This window comes from Helianthus annuus, chromosome 15 (genome assembly GCF_002127325.2).
Source record: "Helianthus annuus cultivar XRQ/B chromosome 15, HanXRQr2.0-SUNRISE, whole genome shotgun sequence".
NCBI lineage: Eukaryota > Viridiplantae > Streptophyta > Magnoliopsida > Asterales > Asteraceae > Helianthus > Helianthus annuus.
In genome coordinates, this window is record NC_035447.2 from 32365851 (window position 1) to 32385596 (window position 19746).

General features: G+C 32.6%; 1 protein-coding gene and 1 pseudogene across 1 annotated transcript; one reads left to right on the forward strand and one right to left on the reverse strand.

The window, feature by feature from the left end:
- The first annotated feature begins 9575 nt into the window (after positions 1–9575).
- LOC110911220 lies at positions 9576–13045 on the forward strand (annotated as a pseudogene).
- A 71-nt stretch (positions 13046–13116) lies between these two features.
- Positions 13117–19484, reverse strand: LOC110911219 (ankyrin-1). The gene is made up of 4 exons (XM_022155821.2): positions 18993–19484; positions 17370–17648; positions 16881–17018; positions 13117–14786 (listed from the first exon to the last, which is right to left on the reverse strand). The coding sequence occupies exons 1-4, from the start codon at positions 19323–19325 to the stop codon at positions 13254–13256; spliced, it is 2283 nt and encodes a 760-aa protein (XP_022011513.1). The 5' UTR covers positions 19326–19484; the 3' UTR covers positions 13117–13253.
- Positions 19485–19746: the final 262 nt, after the last annotated feature.

A 19746-nucleotide genomic window follows, 5' to 3' on the forward strand; every position in this document is an offset into this window, starting at 1 on the left:
TTATCATACGTACTAAGTTTGTAATTCATCTTTTACTCTTTTAAATTTGCTCCTAAAGAAAAACACAACCCAGTACCCCCCCCCCTTTTATCAAAAAATGTATCGTTACCAAACCTTAAAATTACCCACCAAATTGTAATTATAATGCTATGAACCAAAAGTGTTTTTACTCAAGCCACTCAAAATAAGTATTAGTTAGTTACCCTCATAATCATAAGTAAATATATATTATTTCTATCAACATATTTCCTAGGTGCTCAACACATTTAAAAAATATGTAATGTTTTACAATTTTTTTCTATCTCTACAATTGATAAATACTAAAGGTTGAAATCGATTGTTATGTGTTGCACACCAGTTACGTTTTCTTTTTATAAAACTGATTTATATAAAGAAGCTTTAAATTAATTTCTGTCTTAATTTATAAAATTTAAAACATCCTTCATCTTAACAGAAAAAATAAACTGAGTTAGTGATATGGATGAAAATCTATAAAAATTATGTGACAAAGCTATTATTATTTTTTCTAAAAACTCCATGTATATTCTTTTTTATTATATATGTAACAAAAATTATTAAATAAAAGAAATTAAAAAGGGTTTGAGTAAATTGCCAAAATCGTCCCTGTGGTTTTATATTTGTCAGTTTCATCCAAATATCCTCAACTTAACAGAAAAAATAAACTAAGTTAGTGGGTCGGATGAAAATGGCAAAAAGGTACAAACGTTGGGGGCAATTTGGTACAAAAGTGTCATTTTGGACGAAAATGGCAAACATGCCTAAACCTTAGGGACGATTTTGGCAATTAACTCGGTAAATGAATTACAAAAATAAAAACTTAGTGATGGAGCAAAGACTCGAATTTGAGACCTTTACATTATTTTGAGAAGGTTTTTGCCACTGCACCACCAATACTTTTTTGCATAATAAACGGATAAATATACTAAATATATAATCTACTACTTCTAATAAAGCAAAACAAGCTTAAGCCACATGGCATTAGCTTAAGCCATTACTTACCACGTGGCATTTGCTTAGACCACTTTTTTTTTACTTTTTCCGCCAAAACCATCCTCCTTAGCTTTTTTAATACGCTTCACTTCACTCCAAAACCCTAATACCCATCTCCTGCATCCGGTTCTTCCTTCTTCATCGATTGATCTTCGAAAAACATAGGTATGTTATTTTTCTTTTCCCTCTTTGATTTTTCTTTGTCATTGTTAAACACTATCTATTTCTTCCTTAAACCCTAGATATCATCTATCGATCTTTACTATGTTATTTGCAATCTCCTGAACCCTAGATTTCTTCATCTTCAATCGTGAGTGGAAGCAAGCAGTCCTTATTATGCGGCGTATAAGGTATGTATCCGTGTTTTCAATTTTCTTTTTGCGGCGTTGTTGGTGTCTGGAAGACCTAGCTGCCGCCTCTTCTTAGGGTTTCAATGATTTCTAACTTATGCATTCATCAATACCTATATTCATTTCTTGAGTGCTTCTGTGATATTTTTCAAGATTTGGTGCTTTTTGAAAGATGGGATCCATCACTGTTTTCTCCAAACGATTCAACAAATAGGTAACAATTCTTCAAATATCGATTCATGTTTGATAATGTCGCATCATGTTTGATGTTCTCTATCATATGTTCATCTTTAGGTTTTCCGATTAAATTCACGTATTGAAGTAGATTTTGAGCAATTGTCAGAGGTGACGTTTGCTGACACTATTAGGGTTTAGTTCAACAATTGGGAGTGATGATTTGGCATACCAGAAAGGTTATAGTACAGATTATTGTTTAATCTTAAGCAATGTTTCATCCATCATTCTCTATTTAAATCCTTAAAATTGTGATGTCTTTGTTGACAACAGGTCCTTTAGAGAGCTGATCATTCTTCCAATCGATTGCAAGCAGGTTCGTTTTCAATAGATTTGGTGTTATTTTGAGTCTTCTTTATCGTTCTTTAGGTAAATTGTTTTGACTAATTATTTCAAAATTTGAATTTTTGAAATTTATATCAATTATGGATACTTATCAAAGTTGTCTAAATTGTAACGTATTTCCAAATTTATCAAGATAACTTATATTAAAGTTTTAATTGCTTCCAAATTTTGTGTTAGTTTCCATAATTTTCGACAATCACATTAATTTTCAAGTTTCTCAGAATTTGTTCTTCTTCTTTTTTGTAGATCATTCCACTTATTCTGCAGGTATGTAAACTAGATTAGATTGTTATGTATTTTAAATGCTTAATCGCACTTTTTTTAATCATTTTTCTGTATTTTTTGTGATTGATTTTTTTTTCACAATCATTTAGATATTGATTATATTATGAATATATTAACCTCATTGGTTTTGAATTTAAGTTTCAATAATATTTAACTATTTAGGTAAATTGTTTTGACTGATTATTTCAAAATTTGAATTTTTGAAATTTATGTCAATTATGGATACTTATCAAAGTTGTCTAAATTGTAACGTATTTCCAAATTTATCAAGATAACTTATATTAAAGTTTTAATTGCTTCCAAATTTTGTGTTAGTTTTCATAGTTTTCGACAATCACATTAATTTTCAAGTTTCTCAGAATTTGTTCTTCTTCTTTTTTTGTAGAGCATTCCACTTATTCTGCAGGTATGTAAACTAGATTAGATTGTTATGTATTTTAAATACTTAATCGCACTTTTTTTAATCATTTTTCTGTATTTTTGTGTTGCTGATGATGATTTAAATTTTTCGAATCTAATCTTATTAATGGATCTATTCTTGATGTCTTTGAAAGAGTCATGCTCTTACTGATTTTTTTATTTTATTTTTTGTTTTTTCCTGATAAACCCTAATTTTTATGCAATTGCAGGAGTCTGAATCTTCTTCGAACACAAGAGGTAAGTTTAATGTTATCGTTTTTTTGGTGTTTTTTGATCTGGTATAATGATAGTTTTTATCATTTATGCTAATCTCTATAATTTTTAAGTTATTTTGTTTTTTTTTTTTTGGCAAATCAAACTATGATATTTTTTGAAATTTGAGAATCTTTGTTTTTTTACTAATAAATTTTGTATTGTATTAATATGTATTAATGATTCTTTTGTTTTGTGTTTTTATTTTTTCATGCTTAACCCTAAATTTTATGCCATTGTCGGACTATTAAACTTCGTCGGACATGTTAATAAAAAATTTTAGTTTTATTGTTTTTTTTCCTATTTTTTATCCGGTATAATGTTTGGTTTCATACTTTATGCTCATTTAATTTTGGCTGTATTTTTAGTTACTAATAAATTTGGTATTTTATTAATTTTCGGAAAATTTGTAGTGTTTCTATAAATAAATTCATTTACGTTTTTTGAAACCCCTCCTTTTGTTTGTTTTATATTTTTTCCATCTCTTATGAGTTTGTTTCTATGTCGGTTGGTTTTGCTTGGCAAGGTTAGACTTTCCTAATAAGTTTGCTTGATTTACGGGATTGAATATTAGTGATTTGATTTTCAGATTTTAAATTTTAAATTTTAAAGTCAATCATTATTTTAAATTTAACTTTTGAAGTAAACCATTATTGTGTTTGATTTTAAATTTTCAATTTCGAAGTCAATTATTATTTTAAATTTTAATTTGAAAGTTTGCCATTAATGTGTTTGATTTTAAATTTCGAATCTGTAAACTGAATTTAAATTTGAAAAGTTAGACTTTCCTAATAAGTTTGCTTGATTTACGGAATTGGATATTAGTGATTTGATTTTCAAATTTTAAATTTTAAATTTTAAATTTTGAAGTCAATCATTATTTTAAATTTAAATTTTGAAGTAAACCATTATTGTGTTTGATTTTAAATTTTGAACGCTTTGAAATCTTGATGTTTTTTATGAGATGCTTTGACTATATTATTTGTAATTTTAGGGATGCTTCGAGTCTTCTTCGACTATTGTTTTTGTACTCGAGTTGCATATCTAATTCAAATTGTGTTTTGTAATTTTAGGTGATGAGCTTCTTTCAGACTCCTTCCCCTACAAGGAACTCTTGAATGAGATCCTATGAGAAGTTAAAGGAAAGGTATATCTTGCACCGTTCTTTATCTATATCTGTATATCTATATATCTTAAATGGGATACTATGGGAAATTGATCTCTATTCGATTCACTGATGTATATTCTTCTCCTCACCATTTTGTTCCATTAATCAACTCATGTGTGCTCTTATGTTTGATACCTGATCTTATTTCAGTGATTAATATCCGCTTGAGTAACCCAATCCGAGTCTGATTTTTTTCGTTAACGATACAGGTAAACTTTCCCGATTTGGGTTTTCTGCAAGGCTAATCATCTAAATTAATTTGTTATTTTTATGGTTTACATCCTAAACCCCAGTTTTACAGTATCTCATGATAATCTTTCTTCATTTTTAGAATCTGATCAAATTGGGCCATAATCTGAAGAAATGTGTTTAAGCTACGACAAGGTGTGTATAGCATTATGATTGATATTATAAAAAAAATAACTATAACAGTTTCTCTTCCTGTAATTTTGTATAGCATTATTTATAAAATGATTACAAGTATGATAAAAAATATAAAAGCTGCTCTTCCTGTCTTTTGTTTGCTTCACGTATCTTCGCTAAATCACTATGTTGGAAGGTTTGTGTATGTAGAATTAGTCTGGATACGCCCACGAAAAAAAAAGGCCGATTTATATTGTATTTCTCATGACAATATGAAGGCTATGGTTAAGGATAAATGATAAGATCTTCAAATGGGTCGATGCTTTTCAAACTAAAATAGTGCAAGACATTAAGGAGGCTACTCTCTGGTGGATGATTAACAGATCGATAGGCGTCAATCTCTCAATCTGGTCCACTTTCTCTGGTTTAGACTTTGGTTAGTGTATGTGTATAGATAATTTTTTTAAAGTGATTGGATGTGTAATGGGGTAAGAGTATTTTGGATGTATCTTAGTGTGTTTTTTTGGAAGCTTAATTGTTGTTTGTATGCCTCTTTTGGTGAATAATAAAGTTTGGTTTACTGAAAAAAAAACGCAATTTCAACCGTTTTTACCTAACGGGTGATTTGCTTTATATTTATCTCTAATTGCTCAAGTAGGTAAACTTTGAAAAATTGTTTAAAGACGAACTTATGATTAGTTTGTTTGTATTTATTTTATGTATAGATGTCAAAAGATATTTAGAGGATAACCTGTGATTAACTCGATTAAAACAGGTTGTGATGAAATGAGTCTTTTTTTAAAAATGGGTCTTTTCAAAATTGGTGAGGCTGTGGTATAAATGAAGCTTTTCAAAATCATATTAGATATTACACACTCAGAATAATAATATTGAGGGTTGAATGCATGTGACCCTATAAATATAGAGGTGTACTTTACTTTAATTTTTTTCTATTATAGAAATTCGATTGTATTTTTGTTGTTTCCTCTATTATTTTCTCTATATAATATAGAAAAGAGGTTCCAATGTAAATGCTCTAAATATAGACGTTTACTTTACATTCTTGCTTTTGTATGTTTTTATGGCTCTTTACAACAAGAAAAAGTTTAAGAAACCAATTAAAAATTAATGATGGAGAAAAGGAAAAGATGATACTTTAGATGTTAAAGTGTTATTTTTATACTTTTATTTGTTATAAATTAAATTTTCCTACCCGGAAAATTTCCGGGTTATAACAGTAAAAGGGATTTATAGCAAATCAAGTGTTGGATGGTAGCCAACCAGTTGATATCTCTAAGAACCCGTTTGAGTTGTTCTTACACTTAAGTAAGAATCTATTTTTTTCAAATTAATTTCATGTATATAAAACAGTAATTAACTCTTTTGAGTTAATTACTGTTTCGTCCTGTGGTTTGTTAAAAATCACTATTTCAGCCCATTAGTTTAAAAATTGCGATTTCAGTCCGTGTGGTTTCACTTTCGTGACCATTTTCAGTCCCTGTAGTTTCACTTTCGTAACCATTTCAATCCATTTATTCTGTAAGTACAGGGACTGAAATGGTTACGAGGTGGACTGAAATGGTTACGAAAGTGAAACCACAAGGACTGAAATCGCAATTTTTAAACTAATGGACTGAAATAGTAATTTTTGACAAACCACAGGGACGAAAACAGTAATTAACTCTTTTTAATAATCTAGCAATAGAGCTTTAAACTCTAAGTCGTCCTGATTGGAATTGATAATGTCAGAGGATGAATGCGATAGTGGAGTTAAAGAAGACATCATGAAAACATCATGAAGGTTTAGTTGACAAAAACTTAATTTGTAACGAACATTATGTAGATGTACTATTGGGACGTGCTCAACTGTCTCAAAATATTAGGCTTAACAAATCACACTTTAACGCTTCTACGTTTAAATTATTTTATGTGTTTAGTTGGTGTTTAGCCACCCGCGAAGCTCGCGGGGTCTTAGGCTAGTTTAATAAATATATAGAAGCTTATAAAGACTTTTCGGGCCCTTTGAAATTTTGGGCCTCGAGCGTCGGCACGAATTTGCCAGGCCCAGAGCCGGCCCTGCGTTGCATATTCGACATTCGTTTTATTTGATGTTTATATCTCAATCTACCATTGCATATTCCACATTCGTTTTATTTAATTTCAAAGTTTTCCATAACCTACACTGATTTCTATCACTTTAGTTCTTATATAAGAATGTGAAATGTGTATTTTGTACATATAAAAAAAACATTAATTTAATATGTTCATATGTTTCTTTTAAACATTTAACAACATAAGTGTAGGTTATGTGAAGGCAATATACCTAAATAACTAATATATATATATATATAGGGTTAGGTTCATTTGTGAACCTCCCCTTATTTGTGAACATAGTGAACCCATCTTGACCATTGATTTTAAAAGGATAGGATTGTCATTACCTATTTAGATTTATTCTTATTTAATTTTAAATCAGTTATAATTTAGATTTATCAAAATCAGTTTCCAAAGTATTGTAACCAATTCCTACGTTTTAGAAATTCAAACTAATGATTCACAAACAAAATTACAATATTCTCTCTCTAAATTGAGAAGATTAGACACCCCTTTTTTGATCTGTCGTTTCCTTCTTCTTCAAACATTCTTCTACAACATTCTCTCTCTAAGTATTTTGGTTGTTTAGGTTCATATACTTCCTTAAAAGTTTAGAGATTATATGCAAAGTTAAAAAGTATACATATTCTTACAGTTTGATTTGATTATGTAGTGGTTGTGCAATGCTGATAAATATTGTCATGACCCATGATAGAGATTGAAGTATGTATAGTCTCGTCCCTCCTTATATATGTACTTTGACAAAAATGATTGTTCCGAACATGGTTTGATAATATTTAAACCCAACTCTTGTGCATATGTTTACATATAATATTAAATTATACATATAAAAACAACCAGATTAAGCTAGTATACATATATGTATAAATCCAGTATACACATTCACTTTAACCCTTTTCATAACCAGTTATTCTTATAACCAACAATCTACATGTATATTCCTATTGTGCACAATCATAAAAACATATTGATTACACTAGTATACATATATGTATAATAAAAGTGTACATAACATTACACATTTTCTTTTACCACTTTACCATTGTAGACATATACATGCACGAGTATACACATATGTATAGTCCAATTTGTACACAGTATACACATTTTGTTTAGCACACAATCAGATGATAATGCTTTTGCAAAAGTAGCCAAATTAAGGGGTTTTAGATCGAGTGATTTGGATGGTTTTTATTATCTTGTACTATCAATGAGTGTTGTGGTGAATAATCAACCATTAGCCACCATTTAATTGCAATGTAGTATGGTGATCGTTGTTTTTATTTTCTTTGAAAGAAGAGAAAAAGGTAATGGTAGTTTTTAGAGATTTGTTTTTGTATAATAAAATTTGAATTGAAAAGATAATTAAAACTGGACAAGCATATTTTTAGGAATCATCTTTTCAAATGGAGATGACGGTTACCAATTTTCAATTAGTTTCCAATTTTACCCTTTCTATTAAAAATTAAATCAAATATTATGCATCTTTAATTACAATAATGCCATTAATCTAAAATCTATCAATCTCCTAAATCAATGGACAAGATTTGTTCATTTTGTTCACAAAAATACTTTGGTTCACTCAGGAACCTCACCCTATATATATATATATATATATATATATATATATATATATATATATAGGATTAGGATCATGAGTGAACAATTTCTTGAGAGTGAACTGAGTGAACTAATCTTGGCCCTTGATCATTTTTTAGATTAAAAGGATAAGATTGACTTTAGCCAAGTACTCTTAATTAAAATCCCTTAATTTACTCCTCTCTTAACTCTCTCTCTCTCTCCCTCTCTCATTTTTAATTATTTCTCTATTATTTTAATTATAAGAGATTGAAGGGCTAATGTTTTTTTAAATAAATTGTTTTGTTCCTTTTAAAATTAATTATTAAACCTAATTAAATTATGATTTTTAACATATGTGTATACAGGTAAGTATATACAAGACTTATACACTTGTGTATTATTACATCTTGTTTTCACGGGTTAGTATAAACCAGATTTATACACTTGTGTATTATTCAAGTACATGTGTGTACGGGTCGGTATATACCAGACGTATACACCTGTGTATTATTCAAGTATATAGTGTATACATGACGATATATATCAGACTTATACACTAGTGTATTACTTACATATTGTTTCCACCATACATCTTTTCATCAAACATTGATCTAATACATATATGTATAGAGAATGTAATTAAATATTTTTTATTGTGTTCTAGCTGGAACAATATTTGATAATGTTTGTATTTTTTAAAAATTATGAAATATTAAGTTAGGTAATCTGTGAAAGAAAAAAAATTTACAGAGAATGTAATTAAATATTCTTTTAATTGGAAAGAGAAATCATGAGAGAGAAAAAAATTAATTAATTAAATGAAGATAGAAATATACAATTATACCCTTATGTCCATTAAAATACTTGTAAGTTACAAAAGATAATTACAATCTTCCTATTAAAGAAATAATCTAGATCTACAAAATCAATGGTCAGGATAAGTTCATTTTGTTCACAAATAAATCATTGTTCACTCATGAACCCTACCCTATATATATATATAGAATGTTGATATGAATAAACATCCATTTTAATCATTTTCTTGTATTTATAATTTTTTAAATCCAAAAAAAAAACTAATGATTAATTTTGTATTTTATGTTCTTATAAAAAATGGGTAGCTCAAGCTCACCATATCTAGCTCCAGGGAAAACCCATCATCCAAAGACCCACTGCGATAAAACCCTAAATATCATAATTATTATTTTAGAAAATGATGCAGCATTAAATCGATCTTAGAAAAAATCAAGTCGGGTTACGAACCAGTTTAGAAATCCAAACTGGTTTTTTTTGTCCATGTCTACTTCTCTAGCCTCAAAATGCTCTTAGTTAATTTGAAGAAGTTAGGAAGCTGGGCCTTCTCACATCAAACAGGCCCTAATTAATTAACAAGACCCTAAACAGATCAGCCCAATAAACCCTGATCTAAAACCCAAGCCCAAATCTCGATCTCGTTTCTTTATTTCAGTAATTTGCTTCTTTCGAAATAACACAACAATGGGGGACTATCATTTTGTCTACAAAGATGTTGAAGGATCATCAACTCAATGGGATGATATCCAACGAAAACTCGGTAATCTGCCTCCCAAACCACCTGCATTCAAACCGACCCGTTTACCCCCGCTCAAGACGAACCTAAAAACAAGAATTGGATCGATCACAAGACCCAAGAAGAACTCGAAGACCTAGAAGACGATTTTGACGATGATCCGTTCATTCAAGAACACAGGTAGTGCATGTTAGCGATATAGATTAGGTGAGGGTTTTCCCCGGTTCGGAAGGCGAGTGTATCCCGATGTGGTGAATTTCGCCAGTAGCCCATTTGGAGGATTCGTTGGCCGTTCAAAAAAAAAAAAAGTTACAATTATTGTGAGAAGGGTTAGAATGAAAACCCTCTTAAATGTGAAAACCGTGAAAAGTGAAAACCTTGTGTTACACTATGTAAAACAACCTATTTTTTCTGAAACTTTTATGGGAGGTAATATACATATTTCCAACTGTTTCTAGAAAAAAAAAATCAAAAAAATGCCGGAGGGATTTAAAAAATATATAAATAAAATTCCTACGTAAACCAAGACTTTGTTACATATGTAACATCATCATTATAAATCTCACCAATAGCAAAACTAAGGTAGGATCTGAGTGGGTAGGGTAAGATGTAGACAGCCTTACCTCTACCCGTAGGAATAGAGAGGCTGCTTCCAGTGAGACTTCCTCCGGCTCGATTGTTACATATGTAACATATGAAACATTTTATTATTTTTTTTAATATCCATTTGGCAGTTTTTTTTTCTCAACACACTGAAAAACATGTATATTACATGCTTGAATTTTTTTATAAAAAGAAACTACTTTGTTTTAGATAGTGTAACACGAGGGGGGTTAGTGAGAGTTTTCAAAGTTTTCTCACCGTAAGTAGGTTTTCATACCAGTATTCCCCTAACTATTGTAACTAGATTTGTTGACGTCGTGCATTGCGGCGAAACGGAGCAAATGGTAAAGGTAAAACAAACATTATTTGAAAAAAAAAAAACATCTTATTTAGAAAGCCAAACCGTCAGAAAATCGGTTTAATTTAGCATCTTACCGTTTTATGATACCAAATAAATACTTTATTTTGAATATATGTTTGTTTTTACCAAAACTTATACGGGAATATCAAGGGAAAAAACGAATATAAGTTATTAATAAAATATCTAATTAACTAAAAAAGGAAAATATGATTTAAAAAAGGAAACAAATAATTATTAAGAATAGAAAATAAGTAATAGAGAAAATATGGTTTAAGAAAAGAAAAAAAAATGAAAAACAAATATAATAATTAAGTATGATACTACTAAAATAACAAATTAAAAAAAAATTATATATTATTATAAAATTAAAATTACTATTCATGGATCTTCATCAACAATATATATATAATATAATTACTTTGTATATATTATATATTGGCTAAAGCTAGGTAGAAAACCCTCTATTTTGAGAAAACCCAACCTCCCGACTTTTTTTTTTTTTTTTTGAAAAAAATAACACATGTAATATACATGTTTTTAAAAATTTTGGGCCAAAAAAAAAACAAAAAAGCGCCGAAAGAATGTTTTTTAAAAAAAAAACAAATTTCAGCAAGTTTGAGCCTTTTTTGCCTAACACATGTTAGTCACCCGGAGTTTGCTGAAATTTGTTTATTTTTTTAAAAAACATCCCTTCGGCGCTTTTTTGTTTTTTTTTTTTTTTGCCCAAAACTCTTAAAAACATGTATATTACATGTGTTATTTTTTTCAAAAAAAAAAGTCGGGAGGTTGGGTAAAAATGGGGGGAGTTTTGAGTTTCTAGAGTTTTCTTAAATTTTTAGGGTTTTCTATATAGCCCAACCCTATTAGATATGGGTGATATAATACTATTTTAGATATAATTTGTTTTTATGGTTTATTCATTTCGGTTTAGAAATTTTACTGGCTTAACCAAGAGCCAAACCAAACCGATCTAAATTCGAGATATGTCTAACAGAACCAAATTCAACTTATGTATTTGGTTTCCGATTAAACCCCTTATTGTTCGGTTTATTTTATTGAATTTAGTTCGGTTATCCGGTTAAGTAAGATTTGTGGAACTGATAACCGAACCGTAAAACCGAATTCACAGTTTGATTCGTTTTTTTTTCGGGTTATGGGTAGGGTTCGGTTTTCGGTTTTTTGTACACACCCCTATTAGTTAGAATTTACTGATTAAGAGAGATTATATTATTGGGTTATCCATGTAAATTGTAATTATCCTTGTTGGATTCCTATATATATATATATATATATATATATATAGTTAATTAATAGTACATTCTACACATTTCTGGATTTTAGTTCTTCATTGTTGTTCTTGAAGGAGACAGAAGTTAGCTGAGATGAAGCAAGGTGTGAAAATCGCAAACTTTGGTTCAATCATACTGATTTCTGGATCGAATTTTGTTCATGAGGTGTCACAAGCTTCATCAGATGTGTGGGTGGTTGTTGTGTTATACAAAGATGGGTAATTAACTACTTACTGTAATCTTTTTGGTGATTATGTTAATTAATGCGTGTTATTGTTATTAGAAGTTGGTTAAGAAGTAGTGATGTTTAAACAGGTATCCTGAATGTGGTGTTCTAATGCAATGTGTGAAAGAACTGGCAACAATGTATCCAGCAACGAAGTTTGTTCAAATCGTGTCGACGGATTGCATCCCTAACTATCCGGATTGCTATCTTCCCACTGTGTTAGTTTATAATAATGGTGCTGTGAAGGCAAGTTATGTCGGTTTACATAAATTTGGTCGAAGATGCACTCCTGAAGGTACATCTAATATTCCTGTTTCAATATAGAAACTATGGTAAACATAAATGCTAGAAATACATTCTTGTTAACTGTGAAAATCTGTTACCAGTTAACTTTCTGGACCCACCAATACCTGCTAACCAATGGGATTAAGTAAAACACAACTTGTGTAGGGTAGATGACCATTTAAGGGGGTTAAAAGGCAGAAAACCAGTAGAAGCTGGATTTAAATATGAAACCCGCGCTTACCACTGTCACACCCCCTTAGGGTTAAAAGATTACACTTTTGTTTTATATTGTATGGGTTTATGTGTAGGTGTTGCTATGGTTCTATGCCAGTCAGATCCGGTGCTTAATGATGGGCAGAGCGGAGGTGAAGGTTCTAGAGAAGCCGTTCTTGAAGGAGTAAGGAAAAGGTTTATCGAGAAAGTGGTAACACTGCATGAAAACTATGATGATGACGATGGGTCTGCAAGTGACTAGAATCAAGGTCTTGTTTATTTGTGTTCTTTGTTCTGCTTTCTTTGGATATATACTTTGTTTTTGGTCATAAAGATACATGCTGATATTCTACTAATCGAGTTATGATCACTTTGTGATGTCCTATTGGTTGACATGTGTGTCGCGTGACGATTCTACAAAGTATGAAATGTTAGGCTTGGGTTTTAGAATTATTGCACTTATTCATTTAATAGGAAAATTTCATTTATTTAGTAGATAAGAATACTTCAAGACGAAGTATTTCATACTTTCATGGTACCATATCTAGTTATCTACAGATGCAAAAGCTTTTAGATAGATATAACTAACTTTTAACCTCTACTTCACCACTTAATAGCCTCTCTCGTCACAAGCTTTATCCCCCTAATCCACAACTTAGCCATTTCTAACCCACCATCACAAACAAAATGAACCTCTTTCTTCTTCACCGTTACGACTCGAAAAACCCCTGCCACGTCACCATCACCCTTCTTCCCCCTACGCCTCACAAACCCTACACTGGGTCCCACCTCAGCATCCCGACAAACAACGTTTCTCCTACTGGAATTCCCCCATCTCAACACCCCCTCACACGTCATTTTCAACTCTTTCACATGTGAACTTCCCCGTCCTCCTTTCGTATGTTTCAACACATTCCCCCCACTAAGAACTAGCACCCTAGCAAGCTCGTCCAATATCACACCCTCCGCCTCATCCGATGCATGTTTTCGCGCCAGTAAGAGCGCGGTTTCGCCGTTTGAGTTCTTGTAACCGCAGACGGACCCGCACGAGATTAACAACTCGCACATTTGTCCGTTGTTTTCTCTTGCTGCTAACATGAGAGGCGTGTATCCATCCCCATCGGGGATGTTTACGTCGTATCCTCTGCTGGTCAACAGTTTGACAGCATTCGTGTCGCCGTGGCGAGCCGCGTAGTGTAGAGGGTAAAAACCTCTGGCATTTTGGCTACCTTTTTCTAGCGTGAATTCAATCATTACTTTCTCAAACATGTCGGAATTCTCGTTCATTTTCGATAGAGAGATTGCGGTCTCACCGGCTTTGTTTGTCAGCTTTACGTCGCATCCTGCATAGACAAGAAGCCTAAAGGCTTCAATGTCACCTCTTGTTGCAGTCACCATAAGCGCTGAAAACCCATTTTCATCTTGCTCGTCGAGATGAATATCGTCACGAGAGATTAAAGCTTTTAGAGCTTGTATATCTCCTGAATGAGCTACGAACATTAAAGGGGAAAAGATTGCAGTGTTACTAGATGCCGGTACTACTGTTCCGGATCTAATGGTATCCAGCACTGCTTTTTCAAAGCCAAGAAACCAACAATTTGACTCGGCTATTGACTGGGCAGATTGACCGGTCAAACTGGTCAAACCAAGGTCAGCACCAGCTTTAGTCAACCCTCGGAGACACTCTTCCTGTTTGAATCTAGCACATATCATCAGCGCGGTTTCACCGTTCTTTTTAGTTCTCGAGTTGATATCACAGCCAGAGTCGATTAACAGCTGAAGAACTGATGGATATCCGAGGCGTGCAGCCATGTGAACGGGTCTTGTTTCGTCATTTTGTGTGGTTTTGACTGGATGTTCAATGTCAGACCCGCATTTTAGTAGTGTGTTTACAGCTCTTGTGTTACCGCAAAGGACCGCATGATGAAGGAGACTTCTGCCGTTGTGACACGTGGCGGGCGAGATGCGTTGTAGTAACATTTGCAATATGGAACCGGTAGCTTCAAAGTACTCCACTGCACACCAAGTAATAGGATAGGGTTCTGCTAGTCCGGCACCAACACGAAACTCGTCACCGGAATTTGTATCCCATGACCATGCTCCTAACTGGACCTTCATGTTGACATTGGCCCCAGCCTTCAAGAAAATTGTATATGTTAGTTCCTGTTTGTGCATAAAATGATCTTCTATTCATTTACAATGGAGTTGGAAGTATAAGGTTGACCTGAAATACTTTTTCTTAATATTTAATAAATAATTAGTGGAATTACATTTATCTTATATAAATTTCAATAATTATATTAGAATTTGATAAGTAGTTTTGGGTAATTGTTATTTACTTATGATTTTATTTGGATGTAATCAAATTATATTATGGTCAATTTGGATATAATACTTGTATTATATAATAGGTCAAAAAGAGTCATTACAGTAAAACTTGCTAACTTAAAATGGGTCTAAATAGGCCAGCACAACCCGCCGACACCGTATATCCCCCCCACCTATGACTCGCCTACGCCATCATCATCACCACTCACCAACGCCAACATCACGTCTCCAGCTACACCACTGCGACACCACCTACACCGCTGCCCATTTTGATCATAACCTAATTTGACCTGTATCCGTGACCCATTGTGCGAGGCTTATGAACATCCCTATTTTTTAAGTACAAATATCCAAGATCATTTAAAACAAATCATAACCATAAACACTAGTACACTACTATCGGGGAGTGATTTTCGAAAACTCCTAGATCCCAATAATTGCGATCCAAATTTAGGCGGGTTGTGACATGACGCTACTATCCGAACCTTTAAATGGAAATATTTGTAATTTTGAAGTTGGATTGTAAATACATACAATTATTGAAGTTTTTAAGCGTAAAGGTATAATGGTCTTAAAGATAGAAAACACATATATATATATATATATAATTTTTTGCTTAATAATACATGTAAAATATACATAATTTTTTGATTAATAATACATGTAAAATGTAATTATTGGTAGTTTGAGAGGGTATACACAATTCTCGCAGCAGGTTATAATCCGTTATATACAGTTCAGATGTATCTGTTTTTAATCCTTTGATATAAAACTATATCCAAGTTCATGAAAATGTCACCTCTATTAAATAACAGGACCCTAAATAATAATATCTCAGTGACAATATTCATGTCATTGCCAGCTGGAAAAGGTTTGTACCTTGTACGTTCCGTATTTGTTTATCTTAGGTAGGGACACGAATAAGTAAATATTTTAGGAACAACTCTGACGAATTTAGTAGGTACTTGGTGACATGTTTTGGACATTTTTTTCATTTAAAGGTCTATTGGAAGTGAGGTAAATTACTATCTACCATGGTGAAAAGATAAGATGTGTAATTCATTACACAGCCATGAATACCAACAACCAACTACAGGACAAATGTTGTTTCTGAATTTCTGGTGATATTTGGTGAATCATTATGATGCAAGCGTCATGCAAATATCAATGGATACAAAACTTCAGCTGTTCGACGGTCATTGTAGTAGAGATATAAAAGGGGACCCGGAATCTTTAAAAGATTGATTGTGTCTAAAGGAGTTGTATCTGATATTGGGGTATACTTAAACTCGGTTTTCCTAATAATCCAAACACAAGTTAATGCTACTATGGAAATGATTTCGAAGTATTAAAGTCATGATGGTGAGACCCCAAGCAAATTCATACCGTCACACTAGGAGAGATACTGGGTCATAAGGAATGTCGGATCTCATATATCAGTAATGCGCCATGTAGTTAATATCGCGATATATCGGTTATCGTCCCTAGTGAGATATCGGTGCAAAATATCGGTCAGAATATCGGTACCTATATTATCGATGATGTTGACCGATATTGGACCGATATATCACCAATTTTCTCGATATCAGTACCTTTCTTCTTAGTTCTACCATTCGTCTTTCTTCTAATTGTTGCTATTAGTGAGTTAAGACTTAATTGTTAGCGTTTTAAGTCTTAATGAGTTCCTACTTGCTACAATTGTTAGTGTTTTGCAAGTTGCAAAAGGTTAATTAGTTAATGGCGGTGAGTATACTGAATTGTTCGTGTTATATTGCTATATATATAAATTTTGCATGATAGTAAAATTACCGATATTCCACGGCTATAACCGATATCTTAAAGATCGGTCCTTGACCGATATCCGATTTTTAACCGCATTAACTGCTTAGATTAGAATGTCACCTGTAATAATTGACGAACAACAGCAACCTGTCTACTAACAACTGCTGCCACAAGGGGTGTACAGTTGATGTTTGTATGGAGAGAAGGCTTAGATGAGCAGAGCAACACTCTAGCAGATGCATTTATATCTACACCACACTGTCATCACATATCAAGAACATGTCAAATACGGAATTCAACTTTAGCATTGAAATAGCGGTTGGGTATGTTCAGGGGCGATGCTTTGAAGGGGCCGGGAGGGGCGCCCGACCCCCCCGAACTTTTCGGCCAGTAGTGTTATATATGTAGTTTTCGTATAGGAATTTTTGGATATATATGTTTTCGACCCCCCTGGTTCTATAGAAATTTTTGGGTATATATGTTTTCGACCCCCCCCCCATAAAAAATTTCAAGCTTCGCCACTGGGTATGTTGATCATCCATGTTGCATGTTAGTTGATTAAGTCAATTATAATCAAGAAAAACAAACAACCGACATATTGATGTTTACCTTCAAGAGAACATCAACCACATCTATAAATCCTCTGCAGCATGCAATGACAAGTGCATGAACAGCAACATTGGGCCGTATCAGATCAGAAGCCATTAGCAACTCGATAAATATCCCATCTCGCCCGTGACAGCTGGCCTCTAACAGAGCTTCCTCACAAGACTGTTGAGATGCACCGGCTTTGAGTAAGATCTCAAAGATCTCAAGGTGGCCCTCACGTACAGCCGCTGTCAATGAAAAGCCTCTAAATAGTTTCTGATTCACATCGGCTCCACGACTCTGTCATTTATCAAAACAGCAACAACCAAACAAATTGTCATATCAGAATATCACAATTCACAAAATGGACAAACAAAGCCCCACTTGGAACTATGAGCATAGTATTCTCTTATTTGTTATTATTATAAACATAGATCTTATAATTTTTAAATAATATTTGATGGACACTATATGATGGAGATTTTGCTGATCCCATGAGGTGGTGTTGTGTTTATGGGTTCATAACTTCATATACAGACAACATGAAATGGGACTATACATGAATGTCTACTAATTATTAATTCTAATGTTTAGGGTTACAAATCACATGGATTTTCATGAAGAAAATAGATCTTGTCATCTTGTGAACAATTGTAAACTGAACTCTAAAGATGTCAAATCATTTCCATATCATATCACACTTGTAAGCTTTAACTTTTTGATGTTCAATGTTCTAAAGGAAAATGATTACAAAATTTGCTTTCGCCTAGATTTGCACCTTACTTTACACCTCTTGACCACAAAATTCTCATCCAGGATCAGTTTGTGTTACCTTCTAATTTGTAGCTTCATATTATAAAACGAACTTCACCATTTTCAAATTATTTTATTATTTTATATAAATTTTAACAGACGGAAAGTTAACAGTAAAGGTATATAATATTAAAAAGTTACAATTACATTCCTTGGTTTTTATTTAATTTGATTTTCCGCTGATAACTCACGTTCGTTATCCTTTTCAAAAAGACTGCATACGCTGTTATGTTAAATGTTTTTTTCTCTACATTTTGGCATTAATTTTGTTGATAACATCAGAATAGTACCGTGACAAACTAAACCAAATACGACATCGGTACCGCTATCAGTATCATCTAAACCTATACCAATATTAGTCTTATCATTTTCAATGTAAAACACCTATCAACATCATTTTAGACGTATCACGACTTTAATCCGAGCGTGGTTACAGTACCGAATTTCAAGTCGTGAAACTATAAGTTATGCATTAACTGCTTCAGTTTATATAACAAACTCCTTTGAATGTTCAGAAAATTGTAGATCCTAAAAGTTGTACAAACAATTGAGCCCTAAATCGTTAATCTCACTGTTAAAATTCTAAATTACTAACGCAATATCTGATTATACATTTATACGATACACAGTTACTGTTAGAGATTCTACATTTCTACAATGCTAATCAATGGTCACACATCCAGCAAATCAAACAGTGTAACAAAACAACTAAAAGCAGTTACTGCAGATACTAGAATAAGTACGCTATGATCTGATTCAGAAACTTAAAAAGCTTATGTTGACTCAAAACAATCATCAACAAAACAGAGAGTCAAAACTGCATAATCATACCAGTAATTTTCTAACGAGCGTCACATTTCCAGTATGAACAGCAACGAACAAAGCAGTGACGTCAGATTTGAACTCCTGATATTCAAACCTCACCACATTCTCCGATTCATCGCCGCACTGAACCTCCGCCGTACGGAACTTCAACGAAACAGCGCCGACGAAGTTGACGTCAACGTAGGGATCGTGAATGCAGTCAAACGCCGATTTGAGGTCGCCGGAGAGTGTAGAATCAAGGAGGCGGTGAGAGACGTCGGCCTCGTAGTCGACGGGGAAAACCTGTTGTTTTGCGGTGAGGAAACCGGCGCCGGTGCCGGAGTGAACGAACATCATCATCTCCGGCGAGTTGGTTTGCTTGCACACGCTTTGTGTGTGTGTGCTCGTCAGTTGGTTATTTATTGGAGGAGTGAGTTTGTTTGTTTCTCTCTCTAAAAAAAATTGAATAATGTGAGCGCCAGAGAGAGTGAGAGTAGAGGGAGTAGTGTTGGGAGTGGGGTGGGATTATAACTTTAACCACGGTTATAAAGCGTTTGTCAGTATCTTTAAATAAGAATCTGTTTCCTTTTAAATCGTATGTTTACCCAGTATAATTTTTTTAATATATATTAAAAGTGGTTGTGAGTGAATGAGAGAGAAAAATGTAATGATAATATTATTTAATTGAAAATGAGAGAGAAAAAGTATTTGTTTTTAGTGAAAATATATTGATATAGAAGTTGTTTTTTAGTGAAATGTATGTATAATTTGATGGATTGGA

What these genes read in the sequence shown, in the direction of transcription:
- LOC110911219 (XM_022155821.2), bottom strand. Translation starts at nt 19,325, where the DNA reads ATGATGATGTTCGTTCACTCCGGCACCGGCGCCGGTTTCCTCACCGCA. An exon ending in CGCTCGTTAGAAAATTACTG is followed by an intron (nt 17,649 to 18,992) that starts GTATGATTATGC and finishes GATAAATGACAG; the next exon opens with AGTCGTGGAGCCGATGTGAA. An exon ending in TTGTTCGTCAATTATTACAG is followed by an intron (nt 14,787 to 16,880) that starts GTGACATTCTAA and finishes ATTTTCTTGAAG; the next exon opens with GCTGGGGCCAATGTCAACAT.